The 21,426-nt window shown below is 42.2% G+C and overlaps 1 protein-coding gene across 1 annotated transcript in view; it reads left to right on the top strand.

The window, feature by feature from the left end:
• The window catches only part of edil3a (EGF-like repeats and discoidin I-like domains 3a), a gene marked incomplete at its 3' end in the record, with an annotated part of 278,314 nt that extends 257,239 nt beyond the window's left edge, over positions 1 to 21,075 (top strand). Inside the window, exons 9-10 of the mRNA XM_080433840.1 lie at positions 2,195 to 2,350; positions 20,926 to 21,075. Coding sequence (XP_080289966.1) covers positions 2,195 to 2,350; positions 20,926 to 21,075 — 306 coding nt within the window. The remainder of the gene's footprint in view (positions 1 to 2,194; positions 2,351 to 20,925) is intronic.
• Positions 21,076 to 21,426: the final 351 nt, after the last annotated feature.

Below are 21,426 nucleotides of genomic sequence, written 5' to 3'. Positions count from 1 at the left end.
ATTGTCTGTCTTTATTTAATTGTAATGGCATTGTATTTTCCTCAGGGGCTACAGGGCGAGTCAGCTAGCTGGCTTAGCATTATGGTGCCTTGTCATTGTCTCATCCTTGCTGTCGGGCAGAAACCTTGTATCTCCATATTTTAACTTTTTCTGTGTTTGTTCGTAAATTAACGCCCTACTTTATCATGCTACAGCGTCACACAAAATAATCAAAAGTAGCAGATCTACAAGCTCGAAACGCGGCGCGCAGCGACGCGTTTCGAGCTTGTAGATCTGCTACTTTTGCTGTTTTTGAATTTGAATCCTGAAAAGTATGAGACGATATATTATGCCCTGTTTGTCATACAAGAGAGCCACGCAAAAGTAGCGAAAATAGCTGATATCCAAGCTCACAAAGCGTAGCGAATGTGACATTGTGTATATGTGGGATTTATAAATATAGAACCGATGAAAAGTACGAACAAGAGCTTGTGACCTAAATAATAACTACATTGGATCCAATGGAACAGAGGTTATATTTTCCATTTCCTGAAAAACAACGTTTTTCCACCGAACTTGATTCTTCCTCTCTCATCAGTGTCAAACCACCCCGATGCTAAATAATGAAACATAATTGAAGTTTTGGAAGTCAATAAACATATAACGGCCTGTGTGTGTGCGTTTGCTGCATGGCCAGGCCCTCTGTGGGCTGTTTGCTACAAATGATAATTAAATATTAACCAGAAGTGGAAGAAGTACACACATTTGTATTTTTACTGAAGTAGAAGTAACAATACCATTTTATATCAATACTAAAAGTAGAAGTCCTGTATTAAAAATGTTAGTTGAATAAAGTACACACGTTTAATTGCCATAACAAAATACTGTACTTACAGTATCAAAGTAATAAAAATAAATAAAAATAAGACAGATTTTTTTTTAAATAGAATCTACAAACACTTGTGAGCTTGTAAATTGGCTATTTTTAGTACAATTAAGACATTAAGTATAGAATAGGGATTCATTTGTTATTGTGTGTTTTGTAATAACACTAAGTTTTCAAATAATCGTATTGGAGTAAAACGTATAATATCTGCCTCTGAGATTAGTAGACGTATAAAGTATATCCAAAAATTGAAAAACACAAGTAAAGTAAAAAATAATATACGCAAGTACAGTACTTGAGTAAAATGCACTCGGTCACTTTTCCGCCACTGCAAAATGAGAAGTAGGTATTAAAAATTAACTCAAATGGATCCGTCTGTCCGGCTGTCAAGAAGCTGCTGCGGCCTGCATGTTTGCGTTGTGCTGAGGCCAGCTAGTGGGCGTACAGTAGCCTGTACAGTAAGGCTCCTTGTTCAATATTCTGTGAATAATTGAAAGTGACTTCTTGCGCCCCGGCTTTACAATGTCTTTATAAATCCTCGGAGGACGTTAAACAGAAAGAGAGAGAGAGAGAGAGAGAGAGAGAGAGAGAGAGAGAGAGAGAGAGAGAGAAATGTGCTGACGACCTTGTAAAATTGAGTGTGACACTTTTCTTCTGTGGCCGATGAACAGTGGTACTCAAATGTTTTACTTAAGTAAAAGTATCAATACTGCAATGTAGAAGTAGTCTGTTACAGGTAAAAGTCCGGAATTCAAAATGTACTTTAAAGTACAAAAGTATTGGTACCAAAATGTACTTAAAGTACCAAAAGTAAAAGTACTAACATGTTTGAAAATAGCAGATCTACAAGCTGACTAAAAGCAAGCTGACTGAAAGATCGGCTATTTTCAAATAGCTTAGGTACAAAATAGGGCTACAGTGGTTAATGTATGTTTTATAATGTTGTAATTTATATCTGCAAAGTAACTAGTAACTAAACGTTTTCATATAATTGTAGTGGAGTAAAAGTACAATATTTGCCTCTGAAATGTATTAGTGGAGTAGAAGTAAAAGTACTGAAAACTGGAAATACTCCAGTAAAGTGAAAATACCTAAAATTTGCACTTAAGCACGGTACTTAAGTAAATGTACTTAGTTACTTTACACCACTGCGACCTTGTAAAATTGAGTGCGACACTTTTCATCTGTGGCTGATGAAGTTTTATAATTCTGCTCTCTCTGTCTTTCTCTCCTTCTCACTGTCTATCTACCTATCTACCTACCTACCTACCTACCTACCTACCTACCTACCTACCTACCTACCTACCTACCTACCTACCTACCACTCAGATGGACATGCTTGTACCTACCAAGATCACGGGCCTCATCACCCAGGGGGCGAAGGACTTCGGTCACGTCCAGTTCGTGGGCTCGTACAAAGTGGCGTACAGTAACGACGGAGAGCGGTGGGTCGTATATCAAGACGAAAAACAGGGGAAGGACAAGGTGAGTGCCTCTCCATAACGTTCATAATAAACGACTGTCGGCCGGAGATGGACGGGAACACGTCGGGGGGCCTTCCGTCAAACCTGGCAGGGAAGGAGGAATTATCCTTTCATTTGTGACACTTCGGTGTCTGAAATGAGAGGACCGTTCATATTGAGAAATACTGAGGTATTCATGCCATAGGGGGGGTTCGGATCTTCTGAATCAGGGTTCTTCAATGTTTTTCAGCCCAAGGACCTCCTAGCTGAAAGAGAGATGAAGCAGGGACCCCCACTACATACTGTATACATTTGTATTTTCATAGATTTCATAGACCAACACCAAACCTCTTTGCCGAAAATAGCAGATCTACAAGCTCACAACGCCCCGCAGCGTGAGGCGTTGTGAGCTTGTAGATCTGCTATTTGTGGCTTAAGTTCTCTTCAGAATAGGGATAACAGGGTTCAAGTGGTTAATGTTAAAAAATAATATCCAATCATTGAAAGATTTGGCGGCCCCCCTGTAGTAACTCTGAGGACCCCCTAGGGGTCCCGGACCCCCTGTTGAAGACCCCTGTTCCGAATGATTTCTCAAACTCAAAACTTTTGATCAGCTTCTTTGATTTCAGGTTGAACAACAGTCAAATAAGCATATCTTCGTCAAATGGTTTCAGATGTCAATGTATGGCACGTCATTTGAAAGCGTACATTCTGTACTTTTTATAATGCAAAAAAAGCTTAAAAAAAAGGGCAAGTACACGAGGCTCGAAGCACTGGGTCCAGTCACATATAGACAATTTTGCATTGAATATTATACGTACTGAATTGGACTGAATTTACAGAGCAATTGTCTTTAGTTGGGATGCATGATATTGAAATAATGGCCGATATCTGAATTGACCGACACCAATATTGCAACACAAGTTTTCATTATGGTTTACCTTACACCTGTTACAGTAACTTTGATGCTTGGTGCAGATGCAGGCTTCTAATAAACAGTGCATTCTTGATACCAGATTTATTATGCGTACGTACAGTTGCACGTAATAGTTCAAACTTTTGAAGGCTTCCCCAGAAAACATGAATCTGCATGAATCATCCTATATTACAATTGGCTAATGTAATGGGAGGGCGTCACTTCATGCCGCGGTATGAGCTTGTAGATCTGCTTTTTATTTTATTTTTAACTAAAATCTTTGCTTCTAGAGGAGGTCCCTGGCACAAAACCTGTTGGTCCTATAGACCCCCGGTGGCGAGACAGAGACGCTTTTCTTGTCTACCTCTTTTTTTTTTTAGAAAGATAAGAGCTTTTCTGAGCCCTACACTTCAGAATTATACATAAATGCAGTACTTGAGTAAAGAATATATAGTTACTTTCCAACCACCGCAGTTATTTCCACACCATCGAGTGTCAATTAAGACCTGGAACGCACCTGTGTCATTTTAAGATTTCTTTGGCTATTCAAAGATAGCAGATATACAAGCTCATAGCGCGGCTGCTATTTTTGCGGTTGCTATCTTTTGCAAATCTTTATATATATATTTTTAAAAGCCAACATTTGTCAAATATTTCGTTCCAGGCACCCCCCAAAAGGAAAGATTTGAGTTACAAATGTTCACTTTAAAAATATATATATATTCAAAGATTTGCAAACATTTTCACGGTTTTAATTTGTTTTTGCTGATCTACAAGCTCATAGCGCGGCACTCGAGCTTGTAGATCTGTTATTTTTGAACAGTCAAAGAAATCTAAAATGACATAGACGCGGTTCCGGTCTTAAAGGGTTAGGATCGGGAGGTAACTCAGGGTACGTTTCGTTCCGATGTATGAGGCCAGCCAGTGATTGGTATGTGAAGCAGATATGAAGTGTATCTGTATGTATGACAGCTGCTTGTTATGCATATATCATACTCCAATAACTGCATATCAATTGCAGATAAATTGCGAGTTTAGGCAGCCGGCAGCCTGGCAAAAAAAAAAAGGAAAAACAGAAAAATCATTTCTTTCCATCTCGCCGCTCAAATTCCTCGCTTGAGGAGTTCATAATTTTAACACCCAAGATGATCTTTTGGATATGGGCCACTGCCTCACCGAGAAGCACGCTCGCTCCAATAGCGATTGGAAAGCAAGCGAGTACATTTACTCGAGTACTGTGCTGAAGCGCAGGTCTATTTGGATAAGGGCCACTGCTTATCGAGTGGCACAGTGGTTCTCAACCTGTGGGTCGGGGACCCCCCCCCCCCCCCCAGGAGGGGTCCCCAAATTATTCCCCGGATGACAGTGAAGTGACAATGTAAGGACTTTGGCTATTTTCACAATATTTATCTGTGGAACCGAGTCAGACAAAATGTAATGCCTCAACTCCTACAATTCCAAGTGCTTGTCAAATATGATTATTTTGGGGGGGTCAGGGCCTGAAAAGTTTGGGAACCCTTGGTAGATTGAAGTGCTTGTGGGTGAGGTGGAGTTCTGACTGCATCGTCGCAGAAATTATTCTACATTCAAAACTACGCCTCTTGGGAAATCCCACTGTAAACCATGGCCTCTTGTGGCATATTGCTTTGATAAATGTAGTCCACTGAAGTGGTTCTACATTGCGGCAATTGCTGCATATATTCCTAAAGAAAACCAAAGGACTTTCAGGGTCAGATTTACCCATTGGTGCATACAATTAACATCCGATTAACCAAGGCAGCTGCTAATTATGCGATCAACGGAAACGGGCGCATTCTGGTGGCATTTTGCATGTGAAGCAGAGCGTTTTGCATGACAATTATTTCATAACTGCCCGTTCGCAATTATTTGAGCTAATCGCAATGCTTTTTGCATAATCGTCTAAATGAATCTGTTATGTTGATGAATTATAAAGAAGTTTCAAGAATAGTGAAAATAGCAGATCAAAGTTTTGATTGATTGAACACTTTACTAACACGTTCGCAGTACAGAGTTACAGTTATACAACAATGCTAAAAGGATGACAAAAAAATGAGGCCCAAAGAGCTTGTTTCCATTTTGGTCCTATGTATTCAATTCATCAAGACATATAAAGACATACAATACTATACAAGAAATCATCAGGTGCATTTACAGAAAAAAAATCACACCCAGTGTGAAGTGAGCGGTGTTATTTAGCAACAACAGTGGTCATCACAGTGATGGAAGCTCACTTTAAAAAAAAGTTTTTTTTTGAAGTGCGTGCTTTTTTGTTGAAGTGCGTGGTGCTATTTATAGGTTATTCATTTCATCATGCGTCTCGCTAGCCAATCACAGTACTGAGCAAAGGGTGTGAATAGAGTCAGCCAATCACAGTACAGCGAAATACTTTTTCAAGAATTTTCACGACAGTCTTTTCCCACTCATAGTAGCGGCTACACCGCTCAAAAACTGTGGGGGGTGATTGATTTTGGCAAGCTAGAAGACTTGTCTTGGACCAGTTGCAAATTGCAGACAGGAGCTTTCTTATGGCAGTTTTGAAGGACGGGAGTCACAGTTTTTGATGTCTGTTGGTAGGGCATTCCACATTTTGGTGGCATAACAGTAGAATTAAATCATCCCCATGTTTGTGCCGAATCTGGGGGGAATGAGATCAGTGGGGCTGTCTGGATAGTAGCGATATCTCGGTCAGTCGCTGGTATCAACCGAAAGAAAAGATGGCAAGAAGTGGTACAGGGAGAGTGATGTGCTAGTGGGTGAGGTGAAGTCTGAAGAGCTGAGTAATAGGGGGTGAGGTGGAGTCTGAAGAGATGGGTGTTAGGGGGGTGAGGTGGAGTCTGAAGAGGTGAGTGCTAGGGGGTGAGGTGGAGGCTGAATAGGTGAGTGCTAGGGGGTGAGGTGGAGTCTGAAGAGGTGAGTGCTAGGGGGTGAGGTGGAGGCTGAATAGGTGAGTGCTAGGGGGTGAGGTGGAGTCTGAAGAGGTGAGTGCTAGGGGGTGAGGTGGAGGCTGAATAGGTGAGTGCTAGGGGGTTAGGTGGAGTCTGAAGAGGTGAGTGCTATGGAGGTGAGGTGGAGACTTAAGGTGAGTGCTAGGGGATGATGTGGAGACTTGAGGTGAGTGCTATGGGGTTAGGTGGAGTATGAAGAGGTGAGTGCTAGGGTGGTGAGGTGGAGTCTGAAGAGGTGAGTACTAGGGGGGTGAGGTGGAGTCTTAAGAGATGAGTGCTAGGGGGTGTGGTGGAGTCTGAAAAGATGAGTGCTAGGGGGTGAGGTGGAATCTGAACAGGTGAATGCTATGGAGGTGAGGTGGAGACTTGAGGTGAGTGCTAGGGGATGAGGTGGAGACTTGAGGTGAGTGCTAGGGGGTGAGGTGGAGCCTGAAGAGGTGAGTGCTAGGGGTTGAGGTGGAATCTGAAGAAGTGAGTGCTAGGGGGAGAGGTGGAGTCTGAAGAGGTGAGTGCTAGAGGGAGAGGTGGGGTCTGAAGAGGTGAGTGCTAGAGGTGTGAGGTGGAGTCTGAAGAGGTGAGTGCTAGGGGGTGAGGTGGAGTCTGAAGAGGTGAGTGCTAGGGGGTCAGGTGGAGTCTGAAGAGGTGAGTGCTAGGAGGTGAGGTGAAGTCTGATAAGGTGAGTGCTAGGGGTTGAGGTGGAGTCTGAATAGATGAGTGCTAGGGGGTGAGGTGGAGTCTGAAGAGATGAGTGCTAGGGGGTGAGGTGGAATCTGAACAGGTGAATGCTATGGAGGTGAGGTGGAGACTTGAGGTGAGTGCTAGGGGATGATGTGGAGACTTGAGGTGAGTGCTAGGGGGTGAGGTAGAATCTGAAGAAGTGCTTGGGGGTGAGGTGGAGTCTGAAGAGGCGATTGCTAGGGGGTCAGGTGGAATCTGAACACGTGAATGCTATGGAGGTGAGGTGGAGACTTGAGGTGAGTGCTAGGGGGTGAGGTGAAGTCTGAAAAGCTGAGTCTTCAGATGTATATGTGTGTACACATTGTGTTTCCGTATACAGTGCACGTGTGTCTGTCTTTGCGTCAGATTGTGTGTATGTATGGAAGCCTGCGTCTGGCCCAGGGGCAGCCGGTAGCTTCTCAGTATTCTCCTCAGCTCTCGCCCCAGGCTCCGGTGTGCCACAGACTGCGGCCGGCTAGATGTAGATCGAGAGAGGACACTCCGTCGGAATACAGATGTCCTCCACACAAACACAACGCTGTTGGTAGAAAGTAAAGTACATTTACTCAAGTGCTGTGTTAAAGTACAATTTGGAGGTACTTTACTTTACATATTATTCAAATTATTTTGATATATTATAAATACTATCCTTTTTTTACTCCCCTAAAATTATTTGACAGCTTTAGTTACTAATTAAATGGTAATAAATGGTAACGGGTGCATTTGTATGCGCTTTTATCCAAAGCGCTTTACATAGATTATGCATTACATTCACCCATTCACACACACATTCATACACCAATGGCGGAGGAAACCATGCAAGGCACTAACCTGCTCATCGGGAGCAATTCCCTAAGTTCAGCGTCTTGCTCAGGGACACTTCGACACTAACTCTGGGGGAGCCCGGGATCGAAACTGGGAATCTCACGGTTCCCGTCCGGCCACTCTACCCCTGAGCCACTGCCGCCCCACAATTACGTTGCAGATTTCGATTATTATTTCGATTATTATGCATTAACTCATTCACTGCTACGGAATTAATTAATTAATTCCTCCATCTACCATCCCCTTGCCAGCGAAAACGGCAATTTTACTGTACCTTTGAAAAATCATGAAATATTGACCTCCTTCCTCACGGAGATCGGCTCATTACACGCACAGGGGTCCAGTAGAATCGGGGAAAAAAAGGAAATGGCCGGCTACGATCCTCCATTCCAGAGCTATGGCCGTTTAATGGCTTGTTGTTAGAAAAACAACAGAAAGCCGAGAAAATTTGACTTCTTCGGTGGCGCTTGTATCATTCACAGGCTGCGGAGCTGCGAAGTTGGTTCTTCATACAAAAAAATAAAGAAAAACATACAAATTAGAAATTTGGAGATAGAAGGTTTCTACCTGTCAGTGACGATATCGTCTATGTCGGGTAGAAACCGCATATCCCCCAAACTGTTACGTTTCAGGATTCAAAAATAGCAAAAGTAGCAGATCTACAAGCTCAAAACGTGTCGCTTCGCGCCGCGTTTCGAGCTTGTAGATCTGCTACTACAATTATCTAGCCGTCACACAAGCAATGCAACTACCGTAATTAGATCTCCCCTTTTAAAGAGTATTGGAGCAACCGAGTTAGCAGACACAACTCAGACCTGTGTCTTTGATGATTTTATTATACCAACTTATAAATGACAATACGAACATACTCTAACACTTAGGCCAATAGGTTATAGCCCTAGAAAAGGAAACACAAACAACAACACAATAACAAATTACTGACATGAAATATACACACAAAACTGTAAAACATATCAGAAATACATACATTTATCATCATGTAAACTCTCTCAATTCTTACCTCCAGTCTCTCGGAGTTCGCAATCAGTGGTGGCGTATCCAACGGGCTTGACTTCGAAAGTTAGAAGCAGCGGCTGCTGAAGGAGCCCTACAACATTGAAACGTAGCGGTGAAGCATTTTTTTTCTCGCGCTAACCCACCCCCCCCCCCCCCCCGCGGACAAAACGGTCCCGGGGGGCACGAAATCGGGTCCTAGCACCAGGTACCACAAAGGGTTAATCTGCCCCTGCTCGCAATGGAAAATGACAACAGCAATAACACCCTGTCAACTAGTAACACTGATGCCTGCAGGACACTTCGTACTGACCAGTGAGCATCCACTCTATTTATATGGGTTTGGTCTACCCATGTGGGTGAAACCTTCTGTTGATTAATCATGTGACTTGGGTATTGTCTTAGATGACGCAACTCACGCTCCAGCACTGTTCTATATCAGTGGCTACTGTCCTTATCTGATCTAATCAATCAACTCTCTCAACACCATCAGTGTGCAAAGTCCCCTGATTTCTACACTCTAGGTCAGAGCTTAGAATTGCATATATGTGTACTTATGACTAAATATCCTGAAACATTCTGTAAATAAGATACAGGAAGGCGCTAGAAGGCCACATGTGCAGGTAACATGCCAATACAAACGCCACCGTTACATCAAAATATTGGATTATTCTACACTACTTTTGATGCTTTTGTGTGACCCTGTAGTATGCTCAAGTAGGGCATTCATTTACCAAAAAAACACAAAAAGTTAGAATATGAAGATAAGCGGTTTCTACCCGACAGTGACGATATGTAGCTCACTGTTAAGGCTGGTGAATGTGTGTGACCCAAGCGCACAGCAAGAGGAGACGTAGGTTTAGGTGAAGCCCGTGGGCGTATTTATTCAAGGTTTGTGGGGAAAAGGTAGTGGAGTGAGTGGAGGTGGTGTGGGTTGGTGGCTCCGTGGTGGCACAGCTCAGCTGGGGATCCGGAAGACTGGAGAGGAGAGGAGAGGCAGGTTTAGTGACAAATAACCACCACAGGATAACAACAGAAGGCTGGGGCTGTAACTGCATAAAGTTAAACAGCTTGGCAAATAGCAGTGAAAGACTAAATAGTAACCTAGCACTACAACTGGGAAAAGCTAACTGTAGGCTGGCCTGTACTTTACCGTACGTGTTGACAGGTGAAGCTCTGGCAAGGAGTGAAGTGCAGACTGGGCTTTTGTAGTGGCAGCAGCTGATTGTAGAATGGAAGGCAGGTGTGGAGATTGGTGAGGGAGAGCAGGTGCGCTGAGTTGAGCCAGGGAGTAGTCAGAGAGGGGGGAGGAGCCGTGAATGTGAAGGTGAGGAGGACTGAGCCGTAACACATTGACTAACCTCCTATACATGGACACCACAGAGTACCTTGACATGCTGTGTCAATGCCTCTTCCACAGTCGCTTTGACAGAGGCGGTTGAGCACAAAAGTAATTGATCGGTCCAAATGCGGTTCCACTTAGGTCCCCACCGGGTTAATTAACCATTAGAGGCTGGAATTCCCGGCAGGTCATAGGGTAATAGCATGTTAGATGTGTTAGGCCTCTAATGGCCGCCTGTTTCCTCCCCTCTTGTGTTTTTTTTTTGTTTTAAGTCGTTGGCAGCGAACAGTGGTGGAAGAAGAACTCTGATTATTTTACTTAAGTAAAAAAAAAAGTAGCAATACGGCAATGTAGAAATTTTCTGTTACAAGTAAAGACTCTTGTGTTTAAGATTTTACTCGAGCAGAAGTACAAAAGTAGTTGGTATTGAAATATACTTACAGTACCAAAGTAAAAGTGCTTTTGTTTTGGTAATTTGTCAATAAATAAATAACCTACAAGCTCAACTATTTTCGGATAGCCAAAATATAAAATAGGGATTTATGCCTGGTTAATGTCTGTTTTGTAAATAAAGCTGTAAAAAAAGTACAAAACTTGCCTCCGAAACGTAGTGGAGTTGAAGTTTAAAGTATTAAAAGTACGGTATACTTGAGTACATTGTACTTGGTTACTTTCAAGCCACTGATTGGCAATGGGACGCGTGAAACAGCAGAGAAGCCGGAGTCACATTCACACTCAGGGGTCAAAAGCAGCGGGGATTGGCTCCCTGTTGCCTTGTCTCTTAACCCATTCAATCCGGGAACGCATCTGTGTCATTTGGAGATTTATTTGGCCATTAAAGCCATTAAAGCTCATAGCGCGGCACCGAGTGCCGCGCTATGAGCTTGTAGATCTGCTTTTTTTTTTTTAAACATGAAAATGTGTGCAAATCTTTGAATATATATATATATATATATATATATATATATATATATATATATATATATATATATATATATATATATATATATATATATATATATATTTTTTTTTTTTTTAAGCAAACATTTTTTACTCAAATCTTTGCTTCTGGGGGTCCCTGGAACAATACTTTTTGAGACAGCGGTTGGTGGCCAAAACATATATCATTTTGGGGGTCCTTGACATGCAAAAGTTTGACAACATCTGATATGGCAACGTAAGTTTTTTTTTTTTTTTTTAACTGTTAAGATTTAGAAGACACAAAAAAAAGATTTGCACACATTTTCATGATTTTTCCAAAAAAGTGCCACACTACGAGCTTGTAAATCTGCTATGTTTTTTAATAGCCAAGGTATAAAATAATGGTTATAAGTGGTTACGCAGATGCATTCCCGGTTCAAATGGGTTAAAAGAAGTGGTTACTGTGTGGATTTGAGTTTGATTGAGTGTTAAACCCCCCCCCCTCCCCCCCACCCATTCAGTAGTCTCTGGAGGCAGACTGTTGCCTCCCACCATTTTCAAACGCGTCCATCATACAGTGTGTACTAATGGAAGCTCTGAAAACCGACCCGGGAGTAAAAGCAGATTATACAGTATCCCGCCTCCCCTCCGCTTCTGTTTTGTCCTAGTATTCTCGTAAATATAAATCAAATTAGTCCAAGCATAACATGGCTTGTTCCTTATCATAAATTGAAATTCAAAAATACATTTCAAAATGTATTTCCCGTGAAGATTACAGCTTCCAGACTCTATATATACTCATTCAGAGATTGTGCAATTGCAGTTCCATTGTAGTTGTAAATTGGCAACGTAAAGCCTGAGTTATACGTAAGCTGTGTGCCGGTGTAGCGCACTGAAAATAGCGGATCTACAAGCGCGACGAGTTGTGAAGAAGATCGGCTATTGTCGGTGCGTGCCCCTGCGCGCAACGAAGTATTTCGAGCACCTTAAAGGGCAGAGGAAGAAGGGCAAGAAAGCAGCGAGTTGTGCGTTGAGCTGCAACCCATGGCCCCTACACAGCAGGTGTAAATAATGGAGTTTGGTCAGCACTCTAGCCCCCAGAGGAGCCCACACAGGGATCTCCCCAAGTATCGCAGAGTGTCCTTGACACGCACGTACGTCCACCCTGAGAAAAAAAAGAAAAGGAATCAATGCTGGGGAGCGGACTCTGGACTCTGGGGTGATTCTGGAGGCACACTGCGGAACAAAAAGAAATGGGAGCTCTCGGTGTGTCTTTCTTAGCTGTTGGATAACAGTAAGGAGAGGAAGGGTCAATCACCCAGGGACCAGTCTCAGAACGGAGCAGAACAGAGCATCTATTCTATCGTGTGGTGTACAATAGAATAGAACAGTACAAATCCACTAGCCACTGTACTATAGAATAGCACCATACAAATATAAATAGCGTCCTGCTCTAGAGAGTTTGTTTCAAAGAGATAACATCATGCTCTAGAGGTGTTTCATAGATAACTTCCTGCTTTAGAGGTGTTTCATAGAGATAATGTCCTGTTCTAGAGGTGTTTCATAGATAACTTCTTGCTCTAGAGGTGTTTCATAGATAACTTCCTGCTCTAGAGGTGTTTCATAGATACCTTCCTGCTCTAGAGGTGTTTCATAGATAACTTCCTGCTCTAGAGGTGTTTCATAGATAACTTCCTGCTCTAGAGGTGTGTCAGAGATAACTTCCTGCTTTAGAGGTGTTTCATAGAGATAATGTCCTGTTCTAGAGGTGTCTCATAGAGTTAACATACTGCTCTAGATGTTGTTTCATAGAGATAACGTCCTGCTCTAGAGGTGTTTCATCGAGATAACATCCTGCTCTAGAGGAGTTGTTTCATAGATATAAAATCCGATCCGGCCCCCAGATAGGGAGAGAAGAGATTCTTGTCATACATCAACTTCTGCATTTATGGTCTTCCTTCTTTGTTTGCCATTTTGTTATTTCTCCACTGTGAGCAGTCACACCTAGAATTCCCCTCTCCTAAACAGTGTTGTGTGTTGCAGTCGCCCTAGCACAATAGCACATTTAGCGAAAAACTAATGGCTGATATCGAATGACTTAGGAACCTGAGATTTTGATGCAGTGTCTTCTAAAATAAACTGTGTATCCTTCTTACCAGCATCTTGTTGCATTCTAAAGTACCCAGGGTGAAAGTTGATATGTTACTCATATCAAGACATAGCACTGAATTTGCTCACAGCAGACAAAGACAATACAATGATACCATGATGACAACTGAAATTCATCTATTAAAGTCATTTGGATGTTCACATGCCTAGCAGTTATAGTAATTGATATAACTCATTTTGATCAATCAATGTATTGAGTAGATTAATATAATTAATAACAGAAGTGTTCATTTATGTCAGTAAAGTACTAAAAGATGGGCCTTGATTGATCGCAACGGAAAGTAACAAATGACTATTGACTGAATTAAGGTATTTTGTAGAGCAGAAGTCAGTTCTATTTCTCTTTGCAAAGCTTCAATGCTAAAGTCATTGGTACCTAATCAAACAATGTATTGACATTGAAGAACTTAAAGTGCACCAGTGTGCAATTCTGCAAACCCAATCCTGAGCCTTTTAGAGCCTTTTTGAATGCAAATCTTCCCCAATGCAGAGGTGGAAAGTATTTAAGTACATCTACTCAAGTACTGTACTTAAAATAAGACATTATATTAAGGTTGGGTCTATAATGTGTTATAACCACATTTATAATGCATTATAATGCTATTATAAGGCATTACCTGATATAAATGTTTATAATTATGTATAACTTATAACAATGTATATTAAGTATTATAACTTATAGTAATACAATGTACAAGTACTGTGCATAATGCTTTATAAACTCAGTGGAACAGCACATTATAGCCACCAGGTAACAGTTTACTTAAAGATCGGGTCTATAATCGGGTCTAGAATGCATTATAATACACTTATAATGCTTCATAACACTCATAAATGTGTATAGTTATGCATTACAAAGACACTTTATAACTAGCTAAGTTAAGGTAGTTTTATTATGCTTTTCCACTGAGCTCATAATGCATTATGACCAGCATGTTATAAACGTTGTTAAAGGTTTCATGACGTTCAGTTTTACCACACATTAAAAGTCTTTGTTATGGTCCTTCAAACGTGTATAGAAAGTTTTAACAAAAAATGCCACTCCATTGATCCATGGCAGGTGTTTTTTCTCTCACATTTCTAAAGCCTTTTCAACTGCAATGAAAAAATAAATCTTTGCCTGCGGGTGTCGCTGGTGAGGGATTTTGCCTGTCAATCATCGCCTCTGCTCCGCCCCCCCCCCCAAAGGAAAGGATAGGGGAGGGGAGGGGCGAGGAGGAGAGTGGGCGGGATTAATCGGCTGTGAACTCACTGCCGAAGGGCCAAGCTCAGATTACTTTTCAGCCTAATTATTCAGAAAACCCCAGACCACAGACAATCCACTGAATGTTCAAAGTTCAGATTTTTTGGGTGTAATTGAGGTCATAAACCCCCCAAAAAACATTTAAAAAAAAACAAGTGAAAATAAATGTCATAGAACCTTTAAGTTGTCATACATGATTATCATTTATAACGTGTCATTATACCTCATAAGCGCATTTTAAATGTGATTATAATGCGTATATAGACCCAACCTAAGTAATGTGTTACCGTTGGGGGTAGCCGATATTTTTATCTGTTTGAATTTGAAGCTGAAAAAGACTTTGGTGATGACTAAGGCTGCAACATCTGTGTTTCCTTGGGGTACAGTAGCTTTCCATACGGTAAAGAAGGGTTAAAAAAATACATTGTTTTCTCTAGTATGTGCATCAGTAGAACTAATAAATCAGGTAATAAGAATGCACTGTTTATTATAATTCTGCATCTGCATCCAGAATATTGTATAACAGTGTAAGGTCAACCCTACTGGAAACGTGTATCGCAATAATCAGCAATCGGATGTTGGCCAAAAACACTTTCATCTTTGGTTACTGGTTGCTTTGAAGATTTAGATTATTACAAAACATACATTAACACTTCAGCCCTATGTCATACTATAGATCCATACTGGTATGCAACAAAAGGGTAGTGGCTGAAGGTTGTCTGTTGCACCTTTGAAGCTCCATTATGTCATTTTCTTTAGTGAATAAAAACGGTAGAGTATGTTTATACAAATAACTTATACAATTGTGGTGCTGGTATTTGGTCTCCCTGTTATTCTACTGAGACATTCAGATCCTGTTGACTAGGTTGCACGCGACCTTTGACACGATCCTGTGTCTGGTTTGACACAAATTTCATTGTGCCCAATTTTCTCTCTGCTCACCTGCCACAATGAGGATTGGAGACTTCCGTTATAACCCATTTGTGAAACGATTGAAATGTTCCATGAACATTCTTACAAAACGGAGAGGAAGGTCATTAAGCAATGTTCAGGAAATGATCTGAGTCGAAGCACCCCGTGAGATCTGTGAGCCGCGGCCGCGATCTGGAAGGAGATCAAAGCTCCAACAGCGGTGGGGTTTGGGAAGGGGGGGGGGGGCAGAACAAGGTGAAGATGATTTGAATATTTCATGCATTTTCTAATAAAACGATTCCAAATCTGTCAGAAGCATATTGAGAGAGGGAGAGGGGGAGAGAGAGATTGACCAATCAAAGACATTGAGAGAGAGAGAGAGAGAGAGAGACAGACAGACAAACAGACAGACAGACAGACAGACAGACAGACAGACAGACAGACAGACAGACAGACAGACAGACAGACAGAGACAATATAGGCAGATAATGGACTCTGTGCATAACTGCAGTTCTCTTCCTCAGAACATTTCCTGTTCCGGGGTCAGTTTTCCCCTCTGCTTCATTTGATTGGCTCAGCAGGCTATATTTGAACTGGAAACACAAAGGTGTCATTGGTGTTTCCCGTTCACCTCTGCTGCCGAGCCAATCAAACAAACCTATGTGTGTGTGTGTGTGTGTTTGTGTGTGTGACACTGAACCGGAAACAGGAAGCCGGTGAACGCTGACTTCTGGAAACCTGCACTGCAGTTATGCACATGAGGTGAATGGTGAGAGGCAAGGCAAGACAAGACACGAGTCAAGGACATGAGGAACCTCATGCAGCAGAGGTGTTGAAACACCTAGTGGCTGATTCTAGCCTGTTGCACCTTCATATGTCGCCCTGGATGTTTTTCATGGCATTTTATTTGATCTACAAATGGTTTTTTTATCAGACTCAAAAGAAAGACATCAGTCATACCATGTTTTTATTGATGGCAACATGACTAATGTGATTCATTAAGCCTGGACCATAGGACCATAGCAATTACTTTTTTATGCTAGCAAATCATTACAAATTGACGACATGACAACGTGCTACGCTGTCTACGTAAGACAAATGCTATATTGACACATCCTGCACACATTTCCCCAAAAATATCTATATGAGTTCAATTAGGCGGCCGGCCAACCGACCGGCCATTTTAACGTCTATTCTGGCTTTTGTGTGCACCCCAAGACAGTTTTTAAGTTGATTGAATATTTTTGATATTCATTTTATCAGACACGACCCACTCCTATGTAATGCCATGAAATAGGGGCACGGTGGCGCAGTCGGTAGCGCTGTCGCCTCACAGCTAAAGGTCCTGGGTTTGATTCCCGCCGGGGACACCCAGTACCGCGGGAAGTAGGGGTGCTGGGGGTGCGGCCGCCCCCCCTCCCCCCAGGTACCGCACCCCCTACCGCCCCCCATAAAAAAAAATAAAAAAAACATTTTTGATAATAAATCGGTAAAATCAGGCAAAAATAAGAATTAAATCACATAACTCTAACCTAACCCTAATCCTAACCCTAAAACCGAAATAAAGAAACCAAAAACTGGGAAAAAAACAACCCAATCCGCCCAGAACCGCGGAAATCGCACGCGCGGGGGGTCCTCATGCACGCGCGCTTACCTAAAAGGTCTTCCCGCGGCTATGGGGACACCTTGGGCGCTGGGGCCGTGTTCTCTCCTCCGCGTCATCAGTGCCCATACCCTAGGTGGGGTTGGTGAAAGGGCCTACTCTGTGTGGAGTTTGCATGTTCTCCCCATGTCCCCTAGGGTAGGTACCCTCATAAAAAACATGCAGTAATCCTGGTCTCTACACTGCCTCCCCCTGGTCAGCCGGGGCGGGCGCCTGATGGAGGGGAAAGGAACTGGTTGGAATAACGTGTTCCTTCCACACGGTACGTGTGATAAGAAGGCTTAGCTCTCATGCATTGAAGGAGGCATGAGCTCGGCTCTCCCTAGGCTGGCAGAGGGAGTGTAGCGCCCATGATTACTTAGACAATTGGCACAATTGGTGAAGAAAATGGGGTTGCTAAATCGTGGGATAAAAATTTTGAAAACAAAACAAAAAAACATTATTGTTTATTTGTATTAGTTTAGTTCAAATAACTGTTGCACACCTGTTTTTATTTGCCAGTCATAACTTATAAACTTGTGCACTGCTTACTCATTGTTTTTGCCTCAGAGTTCTTCCAACCAAACTTCTGGCAATTAAAAGTTGCTGTCATGTTTATTTTCAGGGCCAATTAAATAGAGTCATGTAAGCTGCAGTGCATATGCCTCTGATTGTATTACATTAGACTAATGAGAGAATAATGGCACAGCGAACAGGCTTTGATGAAACCATGAACCATGGTATACACACAGAAAAACAATGTTTTTTAAATGGTTCTATAAAAGGCTACAAGGTTCCGAACCATTTAATGTAATAAATCGTTTTTTATATGGAACCTTTTTTTGTCAAAGTTCTTTGAGGAACCAGAAACCAACCAACATTTGCCAAAATAGCTGTTCTAAAACTACAGTACATCAGCTGTTTTTGACAAATAGATTTGATGTACTGTAGAGGGGACAATATAGAACATAGAACCATTAAAATAAGGGGTTATTTAAAGAACCTGTGTGTGTGTGTGTGTGTGTGTGTGTGTGTGTGTGTGTGTGTGTGTGTGTGTGTGTGTGTGTGTGTGTGTGTGTGTGTGTGTGTGTGTGTGTGTGTGTGCGTGTGTGCGTGTATTTTATGTTTTACTCAAGTAAAAGTAGCACTGCCACAATATAAAAATAAAGTTACAACTAAAATACCTTTGTTCAAAATGTGACTTGAGTAAAAGTACAAAGTGTTGAAAAAACATTTAGTTAGGCTATAGTACCAAAGTTAGGTTTTGTTTATTTTTCTGTAATTTTTCTTGGTTTTATTGCGTTGTTGTTTATTGTGATATGGATCTCCCCTGGGTCTGAAATAAAGGATTGAATTGAATAAGAGTATATTATTTTATTTTATTTTCAAAATTGGAGTAGAATTATGAATTACAGAAAAACAGACTCAAGTAAAGTAAAAGTACCTAAAACATTTTACAAAACACAGTAGTTGAGTAAAGCGATTGCATTGTATCTATGGAAATTGTGAACCGTTTGTTGTTGTCTGTCTGTCTGTCTGTCTGTCCGTCCGTTCCTCCGTCCGTCCGTATATCCGTGTATGATTTATTTGATTTTAATTTATTTTCCAGTGAAATCACGTATAAGCACTTAAACTGTTAGGCTGAATACAAGTGAGGTTCTTCATTATGCAAATGTTCTTTCTCATTGTCCTGTTCGTTATCATAATTGGACATATCTTATTCATAAAGCTGCCGGGCTGCCTTGCATGAATACAGACACAGGAAACATCTCTCCTTAATACTTCAGCTCTGCTGATTTATTTACTACCCTTCATCAGTGGTGAAAAATAACTAGGTACGTTTACTCAAGTACATACAGAGTTTTACTTTACTTGAGTATTTAACATTTTCAATACTTTATACTTCTACTTCACAAAATCTCAGGGGCAAATATTTGACTTTTTACTCCACTACAATAATTAGAAAATGTTACTAGTTACTTTGCAGATTTTTCTTAGATTTTCAAATGCAGTGCTATTACGCTGATCAGAACAATGGTCACCAAATCACCAAGCTATTCAAGGCTCAAAGCAACCAAACCAAACCAGATGAAGAGACAGAGTGAAGGCGCAGGCCCCATTATATAGGGTGAGCAAGCCCATGGAACTCAGACACAGATCTCTAAGGCCAAGAGGCCGTCACAGTGTGCATGTGGCCCCTGGGGGACCCTGACGTGGCCCCTGGTGTGACTATTGTCATGGTGGACCCCTGAACAGTGTTTGTGATTGTGCCATGTTTGGTGCAGATCGGACCAACGGTGTGCCTTTCAAGTCTGCATGTTACGTTTGTGATGTCCACTGTCGGTCGCCCACCCACCCGCCCACCACCCTGATTCATTTGTTTTATTTTATTTTATTTATAGGATTTTAATATAGGATTAATACAATACCCATATTCTATTATTCAGCTATTCGGAAATAGCTGATGTACAAGCTCACGACACGTTGTGAGCTTTTAGAGCGGCCATTTTTGAAAGAAACTAACAAACTTTGAAATATATTCAAAAGATACATTTTGAGTACTTTTATTTTAATTACATTTTCACTTTAAGTCAATTTTGATTGGAAGATACATAATTCAAGTTTTTTTGTGTGAACTTTGGCAGACTGTCTGCAGCACACTGGTTTTAAAATACACACACAGTGAGGCCTATTGCCTCCCAATGAACGTCCCAATTAAGCAGTGGTAATTAGATACATTGTAATTGAAATGATCATAGCCTTCAATGGAGCATCCATTCTGCTGTCCATTAAACTCCACAAACACACGCTCTCTAATAATCACTGCTGTGAGATGTACTGCTTTCTATTCATTGTATTTATAACAGTAGCAATACCTGTGTGTGTGTGTGTGTGTGTGTGTGTGTGTGTGTGTGTGTGTGTGTGTGTGTGTGTGTGCGTGCGTGCGTGCGTGCGTGCGTGCGTGCGTGCGTGCGTGCGTGCGTGCGTGCGTGCGTGCGTGCGTGCGCACAATTTATCTCCCTTTATCTCGATGAACAGCGGCAACCTTTTTACTAATAGGATAAAGAATCAAGTCCTTGAAAATTGTTTATCTGCTGTTTGAGCACAGCAACCATTTACATATTGGTGGTAGGCTACCATATGGCACACTCGCCATAATGATGTGGATAATGGTCTAGTGGTCTGGATTTTGATTGCAATCAGTGTGTGTGTGAATTTTTGAACCCACCTAGGCACGTCTTAATCCCCACAATGTGCTGCCTAAACAGTTACGCGATGTTTGCACTCTGCATTTAGATCAGCTTTTGTTGAATTTGTGCAGAGCACACGTTCTGTGCTAGCAGTGCGTCCTGATAGTGCCAGACCTATAGCGTTATAGAATATATCTAGAGGGTGGACTGCCCCCCCCCCCCCCAGCTATTAATTTCAATGAAAGTTTCTCAGTGGCGTTTGAAGCACCCGGAAGTCTGCAAGGAAGTATAACATTGGGTCCATTGGGTCTATGCAATATTGGGTTGAATAGGCGTGGCCATAGAGTTATGAGCAGGCGCACAAACGGTAGATGCACGCGCAGTAGCATTTTAAATGCGGACCACCAGGCGACGGCCGCTTCACTGTTCCACCGCGGGCTTCTGGGGGCTTGACCCCAGAACCACATGTTGAGAAACACTGCATTTTCAGAACAACACAAACATGGGCGCATGATCATTTGGTATTTAGACAACGGGCACCAAGTGTGAAAGCGACAGCCACGGTTCGGTCTGAAGATAGCAAGAGCAGCCGCGCTTGCTAGTCGGCTCCTGCTTTGCGCCGGGCAGACTGTCTTGAGCGATCGTGGGGTCCCGTTGGCCTAATGGTTACCAAACCTGGGGGGTACTTGAGAGAAAAACAATAAATCGTAACTTTGATTTTTTTCCCCCCCTTTTCCAGGTCTTCCAAGGAAACTTCGACAACGACACGCACAGAAAGAACGTGATAGACCCGCCCATCTACGCCCGCCTCGTCCGCATCCTGCCGTGGTCGTGGTACGGACGCATCACCCTGCGCGCCGAGATACTGGGATGCACAGAAGAAGAGTGAACGTGGTCCTACCCCCCTCCCCCCACCCCGAGCCCCGAGCCCCCCCCCCCCCCCACACACCTCTCTCCTCCTCCGCATCCTCGGTCCCCCCCTCCCGGCTCCTCCTCCACCCTCGTCATACTGGTTTCATCTAAAAACCACTGGGTTTCTCAACGTTGGGCCACCGGATACCACCAGGGAGGTCGAAATGGACACCCTTTCACGGGTCTGTAACTCTGAGAGTGTACAACATATGAACCAAATGGGACCCGTTTGGATAAATGACCACTGAGAATTTCTAACAGTGTAGATTTGGGGTCCGAATGAAAAAAGAAAAAATGTAAGAAAAATGTATACACTCTCAGAGTTTGA

Source organism: Gymnoscopelus braueri, assembly GCF_963280865.1.
Source record: "Gymnoscopelus braueri genome assembly, chromosome: 7".
NCBI classification, from domain to species: domain Eukaryota; kingdom Metazoa; phylum Chordata; class Actinopteri; order Myctophiformes; family Myctophidae; genus Gymnoscopelus; species Gymnoscopelus braueri.
This window is presented reverse-complemented; position numbering and strand designations above follow the sequence as displayed.